The following is a 9,784-nucleotide window of genomic DNA, read 5'->3' as shown; positions in this document are numbered from 1 at the left end:
CGTAAAAGTTGGATTTTTGAGTTTTTTTTTAAGGTTTTAGGTTTCATCATCTAAAATTCAACATTTGGAAATATTCTACGTCTTCTATAGTTCTATTTGGGTTGCCGTCTTTCCGAGCTTCCCCCACGCAAGCCAATACTCCAAAGTCTCTTCTCTCTCTGTCTCTCGCACGCAACACTTGCTCTGCATGTGGCGTCTTAGAATTGGACTAGAACAACATCGCCGCCTTGTCTTTTTCTTCAATAAGCCGCCAACGTATATGTATGGTCAATAGCAACCGCTGTGGGCCAATTTTATTTTTTCATCCATTCTACTTTTTGTATGTGTTTGCAAGATCCCGTGAATGCTCCCGAAAGTGATGTTTCCTTTGAATCAGGGTCACCGTGATTTGAAGATGCGTAGATTTTGTTGAGTTGTAAGTACCCATCACTTTATTTTCTCTCCCTCTCTTTTGTTCATTCGTGGATGTTGCTCTCTCTTCTCTTTGTTCTTATATTTGTCTACTCTTATTTCGAAAATTTTATTGCTCTGCTTAATTTCCTGGGAGCTGTTGGGATCATTATCTCCTTTAACTCTTCTCAGTTACATATTTGCACTACTCGTTTTTGTCATTCCATCTTTAGACGGCATTGCATATGCATCTTTCTTTTCATTAAATCAAGAGCTATCAACTATATATTCGTGATAATTACTTTCCTCAAGTTGTAGATCTTGTTCGGCAGGGTATATGGATATTGTTTGTAGTTAATTTTCGATGTGCCAACTGAGTTTTTTCAAGCATGATTAGGATTTTTGTGGATTGTGCTTGCAGGTAGACACAACAATTAAGTATAATAGTAAGTTGCGGAAAAAGCTCAACCGAGTGTCGACAGTGAGTAAATGGATCAAGAAAATATTATGAACCACGGTGATGATGTGCATGACATTGAAAATGAGGGTCTGTGGGATGGGAAGGAGATTAAGAGGTACTTGTCAGAGGTATCTGACAAAAACATAACATACAAAGAACCATTTTTGGTGAAAAGGACGAACACCACCTCTCAGATTGCCATTGTTGGTGCCAATGTTTGCCCCATTGAGAGCCTCGACTATGAGTAAGCAACCCCAATTGCTCCTTCTGTTTTTTATTTATTTATTTTTTTAAAAAAAAAAAAAAAATTAACGTGCAAAACAAGTTATTTGAAGCCCATATATATATATTGCTACCAGTATGCACATATATAACATAACCACATTAAACCCATTGCTTCAACAATTTTAACAAAAGGTGAATATAAATGGTCTTCGTCACCTGAAGTTCGAGTCACAAGTAATATAACTTGAGTGGAGGTAGCTTTGAATATAACACTCCAAATTTCATGGATATGTGTTAAGTCTCATATTTGGTGGGTGAATTGTGACAGTGTTGTATATGTGCTAAGTCTTACATTGGTTATTTACTAAGCGGAATTGGGTTTTATAAGTTGATTCCTAGTAACTTCGTTACTTTGACTAATCTTTTTGAAGTATAACACAAATGTGGCTAGCGTTTCTTTAGGTTGTAACATTGAAGGCAATAATATTCATTAAAGTTTGAATTTGATTATTGAGGAGATCCTAAGGTTCTTCACCTATAACGAGCAGATTGGTCCCTAATTATTAGGACTATTAAGAATTCACAAAGAGGACTCGTTCAAATTTGTAGATGAATTCCACTAAAATGGTGCTGTTTATTGATGTACCAGTTCCCAAGAAGAAGATTCCTTTTTCATTTCTTGTTTATTTTAGCGGTATTGTGCTAAATAGGATCATCAGCAAACTGAACCAGTGAGCCTCAAAGCCAGATATATGCAGAAATTTTTTGGTCTTTAAAATTGAAAGTATTTAAAGGGTTTTTTTATGTCTGGGGGAAAGTAGGGTAATAATTACTTGGATAATTTGGATGTTGTCATTGACCTTAATTTGGGGAGGACTAGGGTTAAGAAATGTGAGATTGACGGAGAAAGCTTGATAATTAAGCGGCCATGAATTTTTCTAAGAGAGCATTGGCTCCAGCACTCCAGAATTAAAAAGTGTCCTATTAGAAACTGATTGGTGCCGAATTGGCAGTTCAAGAAGATCATGAAGGTCCTTGAACAGTCATTTCAAAGGGCTATCTTTTTCAGTTCTCTTACTTTTTTATTTTCATCGTTGGGAAGGGATCTTAAATTTCTATTTATAGAGAATTTGTGGTTGGGTTTCCATATTTTTTGAAGCTCTTCCTTGTCTTTTTAGAAACTAGAGGCTTATGTTATGATCTATTGGATTTTTTGGTACTTAAATCTGTGTGTGTTCATATGGATGGAGATCTAATGAAGTTTCTTGAGTTCTCTTCTTCAAGTTTTGGAAGTTATTGATTTGCACTCTGGATGAGACTGTTGTTATTTTCGAAAATAGTGCCTTGATTACCTCTAAATCTTTCTTCCACTGTCTTCATAACAACTTGAACTCAGTTTGTCTTCATCCAAGATTGATTTTTTTTTTTTTTTTTTTCCTGAGATCACCCAACATTGGTTTTGGGAGGCCAAAGTTCCTCTCCAAGCTGAGGGATGGTTTCTTGTGCATGAAAAGAAAAATAATGACAAAATGCTTCAACTTAGGACATCTAACAAGACCCTTAGCACATTTGTGTGATGTGCAAGGAGTGGGAATTAATAATTATTTTGTTGTTTTATTGCCAGTTTCCTGTTCCCCTTGCTAGAGGCTGCCATCCTGGCTGCTGTTTTGTGGGTCTTGAAGAATATTTAGCTTTATTGTTTATTTTCTCTGTAAAGAAGGGGCAAAGATTTAAGAACTAGTGGTATGCTAGCGACTTTGTGGATGAATTAGAATGAGAGAGATGCTAGTATATTATAGGATACAGAAACCATGCTGGACTGAATTTTCTTGGAAGATCTATGTGACGCATTAGCTCGAGGTGTGAGTCAATTCCTGCTGAACAGTGATTTGCTTCTTATTTCTTGGGTTTCATGGTCCGTGGCTCTATTTTTCTTTGTGAAATTGTAAGCTAGGTTTGGATCCTAGATGTGCCTTTAGCACTTTTCATTAATAGGTACATTTCTTGGCCAAAAGTGGGGCTTCTACCCGACAATTTTCAGGGGTCATTACTATCCTCGTCTTTTTTTTTCTGAGCTATTTGCCTTATTAATTAGTTTTGGGTTTTGTTGAGTTGGTTTAAGTCTTTTTGTGTTATTTTGAAGCATTCCCATCCTTTATCTTTGTATTTCTTTCATTCAATCAATAAAACTTGTTTCTTGAAAAAAGGGAAGAAAACGTAAAGGAAGAAGAGATAATCTGACTGTGATTTTAAGTTCATAGTGCAGTGCCCAACTGGTTGTTTTGGGTACTATATGGTGCTTTATTATGCACCATATAGAGTTTTACTTCAAAAAAAATGCATTTTAAGCAGTATTTGCTATATTGCAAGCTATTACATAGATGTGTCTCTGTTTCCAGCCATGTCTTTTTTCTGATTTCAATTTAGTGTCTTTTATGTGGCTAGGTGTGTAGGCCTTTGATGTAGCTACTTATATTTATTTCTCATCTTTGCATACAAATAATTTCTTCTTTTTTTTTCCCATGTTTTTCTGTGTAACAATTGCATTTACAAATTTTTTGATCATGTCACAATTCCATTTCCATGCTGACCAGAACGACACATCGAAACTTTAGGAATTATCTCAGTTTTATCCAAGAGTCTGTTTCTATATTGACTGAAGGCTAAGATGATAAGAGAATTTACTTTTTTGTTCTATTTCAGGATTGTTGAAAATGAATTATTTAAGCAGGACTGGAGGTCAAGGAAGAAGGTTCAGATATTTCAGTACGTTTTACTCAAATGGGCATTTGCACTTCTTATTGGGCTAGGTACTGGAATAGTTGGCTTCTTCAATAATATTGCAGTCGAGAACATAGCTGGTTTCAAGTTGCTGCTGACTAGTGGTCTCATGTCTGAGCACAAGTGAGACTACTCCTGCATCAAAAGCTGCTATAAGTTCTTTGTATTCAACTTTATCTGAATAAAGTGACATATTTCAGATATATATGCTACTTGTATCTACTCTACTTGGACTAGGATTTCCTAATTTTTTTTTTTAAAAAAAAAAAACACTAAAGAAACTGGGACACTTAGCTGTAATGTACTAAAACAAATTATTATGAGGACCCAAAAAATCAAAATAAGACTAACGGGTCACTGTTTGAGCCCATTCCTGTAGATCTTGAAATCAGACAAATATGCCTGGTCTCCAGAAACTAAGAAAACATGAACTGCCGACATATGACTAGAAAATTTCAAGTGGGCCTTGCATTGGTTGTAAACCAAATTTCTAAGATTTTTTATGTATTTGGATTTACTTTCCATGAACTTCTTGCTGCCTGTATCAATCTCCCTTCTCTCCATAAACCAAAGAGTATTAATCCACAAAATTTTTGCAACTGCTGCATTGGAAGATTCCTGAGAGCAGTGTCGTACCTTCTCATTCTGATGGGACACATTTCTTAATTTTTAATTATATGTGCATGAGAGATAATAACATTGACACTAAAGTGGTTCCAGTGCAGATATTACAAGGCTTTTACAGCATATGCTGGTTGCAATGTGGTTTTAGCTGCCGCTGCTGCAGTTCTTTGTGCTTTCATTGCTCCAGCGGCAGCAGGTTCTGGTATTCCTGAGGTGAAAGCCTATCTCAATGGCGTGGATGCTTATTCAATGCTAGCTCCAAGCACTCTCTTTGTAAAGGTGAATGGACGTCTGTGTTCCCTCTCTCTACTAACATGAATGGAAACAAAATGGAAATTCATGATCTTTCCTTACACAATAGAGGCTTAGCAAAAGGCGAACATCTATTGAGAAGCTTGGATCACCTGTTTGTGTACAGACAGAGGTTTAAATCAATTCAACTAATCCTTAATTTTCATTAAATTGAGGCCAAATATTGATCTCATCAATTAAACAGTACCATCACATGTAATTTTTCCCACAATTCTACCCTATCTATGATCATACTTTCTATCAGCTCTGTATTTTATGTAATATCTCTCTTCACTATTACCTGCATTACTTAACATCTCTCTCCATCTCTTTTCACTTGAGATAGGTTTGAATAGTGAAACAAAATTATTAGTTTGAGATAACTCCTTATACTTTTAAGGACAAAGAAATTCAAGCATTTCTCTTATGTTCATAACTTTGATTTTGCAGATTTTTGGCTCCATTCTTGGTGTTTCTGCTGGCTTTGTGGTGGGTAAAGAAGGGCCTATGGTACACACAGGTGCTTGCATAGCCAATTTACTTGGGCAAGGTGGTTCTCGCAAGTACCATTTAACTTGGACATGGCTAAGATACTTCAAAAATGACCGGGACCGACGAGACATGATCACTTGTGGTGCGGCTGCTGGTGTAGCTGCTGCCTTTCGTGCTCCAGTTGGTGGTGTCCTGTTTGCCCTAGAAGAGGCAGCTTCATGGTCTCTCTCTCTCTCTCTCTCTCTCTCTAGTGCACCTTGCTTTTTTTGATGAATGACTTAAATCTTTCATACATTAACAATGAACATTTGTTTTTTTCTGTTTCTTTCCCGTGTTTATTTACATGATTCTTCCCCAATCTTGAAACAATGGCAATCATTTTCATATGTTGTATGTGGATAAAAGGTCCATGACTAGGAAGTTATAGAGCTCTGTTAGATGACTTGTTTACTAGAAGTACTTATAAACTTAATTTGATGGTTCAAGAAGGAACAACTTTGAAATTCTTCTCCATCGAAACAGATGGCACTGCACACTCCCACAGGCACTGAAATAAAAACCCACTAGGAATACTGAAATTCTTAACTTACGATGTCTTTTGACTTGTTTTAGTGAGTTTTGATAAGTTTTGGGTTACAAAAATATATGGGAAAACTTCAAAAAACCCCTCCGAACTTTCACTCGTTTTGACACTACCCCTCAAAGTTTAAAAACTCTCAATTAACAGTATCCAACTTTCAATTACCCCATTCCGTTAGGATTTTCTTAATTTTTTTTCAAAATTCCCATAATACCCCTGTTTTTTCTTTACAAAAAAAAAATAAAAATTGCAAAGATGTTTTTTTATAAAAATAAAATAAAAGTCGGAATCTTTACAATTTTTTATTTTATTTTTTCTAATAAAAAAATATGGGTATTTTTTAAATTTTGACAAGATTTAACGAAAATTCTAATAGAATGGGGTAATTGAAAGTTCGATACTCTTAATTGAGAGTTTTTTAACTTAAGGGGAGTACTTTCAAAATGCGTGAAAGTTCAAAGGGGTTTTGTGAAATTTTCCCAAAATATATCTCTCGACGGAAATGTCTTGGTGAGAGTTACTTAAGAAGGATATATAAGGCAATGGATATACCAATATTGTATATTACATCATATGGTGTAAGGAATCAACATGTAATGTTTTGTATTTCATTTTTTTTTGTTTGAAAATTGGTCTCCTTGGGTTTGTTAAATTTATAATATTAAATTTTAGAGTGGTTTAGATTTTATGAAAGGGATATATTTTGGACTTGCTTTTTTACATTTTTATATCTTCAGCTCTAGGTAGTAATGTGTCCATGAAATTTAATTGTTAAGCTAGTCAAATCATACATTTTGTTATGCAATCAATTGTCCTATGATATTCTTTTTGAGTATATCTGCATCTTTATGTTTTCAAATAGCTTTTACCCACACATGAAATGATGAAATGTACTCACTCTGTTATACCATATTCTGAACTGGTACTTAGTAGATTGCCTCCCCATTCCAGACCATGTCATCCAATATAATTGGGTGTATGCACCCAAAGCATCTAAAACTGATCATTCGCTAGTATAAATTTAATTTTAACAAGTTTTGCCTCATGATCACAAGGTTTTCCATGCATGCCATCTATTTCAGCTGTTCCATAGCATTTGCAAAATGTTTTTGTGACATTTGCTGCTGGGCGTCCATAAAAATGAACTCAGTAATCAAATCAAGAAAATTTTCTTTTCCAAATAAACTATGGAAAAGACAGCAATCAGAATGCTGGTATTTAAATCCATTGTAGCAGGGGCAGAACTGTGTTGTTCCTATTGGGGACAGAATTTTGTTAATCGAATTTGGCCCTGAATCCATTATCATTTTGTATTAATGCTCTCACTTTGCACCAACCCCACCCCACCCCAGCGGAAGTTTCCTGTCCTTGTTGTAACCCTGTTTGATTCGATAGCAAGACATTCTGCTGAGGTGGAAAATTTTAGCTTTATACATTTAAGCTTTGTTTGGGCTTCTGTTAACATTAACATGTCTTGTAATTTCTGAAAACCCAAGTGCTTCTTCTTTGCCCTTGCTTCAGGTGGCGGAGTGCTCTTCTTTGGAGGACATTTTTCACAACAGCAGTAGTCGCCATAGTTTTGAGAGCTTTCATACAATATTGTTCCACAGGAAAATGTGGACTATTTGGCCAAGGAGGTCTTATAATGTATGATGTCAGTTCTGCCACGTCAACATATAGTGGCCCAGATATATTAGCAGTAATCTTCCTAGGAATTATTGGAGGCATTCTTGGAAGCATATATAACTATTTTGTGGACAAGGTCCTTCGTACGTATAGCATCATCAACGAGTATGTTTTCCTATTCAATTATTTTTGTTGGCAATGGTTTACTCACATAAGAAGTACAGATGGTAACATGAAAGCGTAGTTGGTAAAATGAAAGCATTACAAGCATTTATGCTTCCTTATCATCATCAATTTGTTTTTTTGTAACTTTGTTTTTGATAAACCATGTCACTATGCCAACTCCATTGGGGCAGCCAAAGTTGACCAGAGGCTTTGACTTAAATAAAAAATGATTTTGTTCTTATACCAATTCTTACTTCCCACTCTTTCTCCTGCTGCTGCAGAAGAGGTGCTGTTTCCAAGATCTTACTAGTTATCGCCATCTCCCTCTTGACATCGTGTTGTTCTTTTGGGCTGCCATGGCTTGCAAAGTGCATCTCTTGCCCCACAGACCTGACAGTGAGCTGCCCCACCGTTGGTGAATCTGGAAACTATAAAGGCTTCCAGTGCCCGACAGGGTACTACAACGACCTTGCCTCCCTCTTTCTAAACACTAATGATGATGCCATTCGCAACCTATTCAGCACTAGTACCAAGAATGAATTTCATATCTCCAGTCTTTTCATCTTCTTTGGTGCTATCTACTGCCTTGGAATTATCACTTATGGCATTGCTATTCCCGCTGGTCTCTTTATCCCTGTCATACTAGCTGGAGCTTCCTATGGTCGTCTTGTTGGGAGATTGTTTGAATCAATCTCTACCCTTGACATGGGTCTCTATGCCCTTCTTGGAGCTGCATCCTTTCTTGGTGGAACCATGAGAATGACAGTTTCCCTGTGTGTTATATTGCTTGAGCTCACCAATGATTTATTATTGCTTCCCCTTGTTATGTTGGTTCTTCTAATCTCAAAAACTGTGGCTGATAACTTCAACAAGGGTGTCTATGACCAAATACTGAAAATAAAGGGATTGCCTTACTTGGATGCCCATGCAGAACCTTACATGAAGCATTTGGTTGCACGTGACGTTGTTTCGGGTCCATTGATCACCTTTTCTGGTGTTGAAAAGGTGGGGAACATATTACATGCTTTGAAAACAACAGGGCATAATGGGTTCCCCGTGATTGATGAACCGCCTTTCTCAGATGCACCAGAATTGTGCGGGGTTGTTTTGAGGTCTCATTTGCTAGTTTTGCTGAAGGGAAAGAATTTTTCAAAGGATAGGGTGGTTACTGGAGCTGATGTGTTTCAAAGATTTGCTGCATTTGATTTTTCCAAGGCAGGGTCTGGTAAGGGAATCAAACTTGAGGATCTAGATATTGAAGAGGAAGAGATGGAGATGTATGTTGATCTTCATCCTATCACCAATGCATCTCCATACACAGTGGTCGAGACGATGTCGCTGGCCAAAGCCGCAATTCTCTTTCGGCAACTTGGTCTCAGGCACATGTGTGTTGTACCAAAGAGCCAAGGGGTAAGCTTCTCTCTCTCTCTCTCTTGATGATTAGTTTGTAGTAGATGATGAAAGATTGAAACTCAGGCCCTCTTGATGGAACTGCCTTTCAGTGACATTTTATAACAAAGTTGTATTTGTACTGACTGTTTTCTTTTTGAATACATTGCAGAGGCCTCCAATTGTTGGTATTCTGACACGGCATGACTTCATGCGAGAGCACATATTGGGACTCAATCCTCAATACAACGAGTAGATCAACTGAATGGTCGTGTGTCATGTTACAAGTTCTAGTGTTGGATTCTATACATACTTGTATCATGCTCGTGACGACTTTATTTTAAAGCCAAATATGCTCGTTCGTATTATAGTTGTACAGATATTGGCGAGGAAATTTGAGTCTTCTAAAAGCCATGAGAATCAGATTGAGGACAAACGTATAGGAGTCTTCTGGATAGACGCATTTGAAACACCACGAGAAACGCACGTGTCTTATAATTCGAAAGAATTTATGTAAACTTATAATGTTCCACTTAGCCATTTTATAACGTAGAATTAATGTTAATTTGGCTAGCTAAAACAAGTTCGAATCTAAAGCTCGAGTTCAAACTTGATAGATTTTATCCAAAGGGTTTTTTTTTTTTTTTTTTTTTTTGATGATATCAAATTTTACACGTCCTAATTAGGTTGAGTCTTTCCTGCAAATTAAGAAGAGAATTATTGGAGTGATGCTGGTTTGTGGCCAGTGGGGGAGTTTTTAA

General features: G+C 36.6%; 1 protein-coding gene across 2 annotated transcripts; it reads left to right on the top strand.

Annotated features, from left to right (window-relative positions):
• LOC132184986 (chloride channel protein CLC-c-like) lies at window positions 1-9,391 on the top strand. Of its 2 annotated transcripts, XM_059598794.1 has the most exons (9): window positions 1-261; window positions 377-415; window positions 812-1,094; window positions 3,779-3,979; window positions 4,582-4,759; window positions 5,222-5,484; window positions 7,365-7,634; window positions 7,916-9,044; window positions 9,196-9,391. In XM_059598794.1, the coding sequence occupies exons 3-9, from the start codon at window positions 880-882 to the stop codon at window positions 9,277-9,279; spliced, it is 2,340 nt and encodes a 779-aa protein (XP_059454777.1). In that variant the 5' UTR covers window positions 1-261; window positions 377-415; window positions 812-879; the 3' UTR covers window positions 9,280-9,391. The 2 variants fall into 2 exon arrangements, with proteins under 2 accessions (XP_059454777.1, XP_059454778.1); XM_059598795.1 differs by lacking the exons at window positions 1-261; window positions 377-415 and having other exon boundaries at window positions 1,011-1,094; window positions 3,779-3,885.
• Window positions 9,392-9,784: the final 393 nt, after the last annotated feature.

This window comes from Corylus avellana, chromosome ca6 (assembly GCF_901000735.1).
Source record: "Corylus avellana chromosome ca6, CavTom2PMs-1.0".
Lineage (NCBI taxonomy): Eukaryota > Viridiplantae > Streptophyta > Magnoliopsida > Fagales > Betulaceae > Corylus > Corylus avellana.
Note: the sequence above shows the minus strand (reverse complement) of the source record. Positions and strands in the feature narration are given on the sequence as shown.

What these genes read in the sequence shown, in the direction of transcription:
- LOC132184986 (XM_059598794.1), top strand. Translation starts at nt 880, where the DNA reads ATGGATCAAGAAAATATTATGAACCACGGTGATGATGTGCATGACATT. An exon ending in GGTCTCATGTCTGAGCACAA is followed by an intron (nt 3,980 to 4,581) that starts GTGAGACTACTC and finishes GTTCCAGTGCAG; the next exon opens with ATATTACAAGGCTTTTACAG. An exon ending in CAAGCACTCTCTTTGTAAAG is followed by an intron (nt 4,760 to 5,221) that starts GTGAATGGACGT and finishes TTGATTTTGCAG; the next exon opens with ATTTTTGGCTCCATTCTTGG.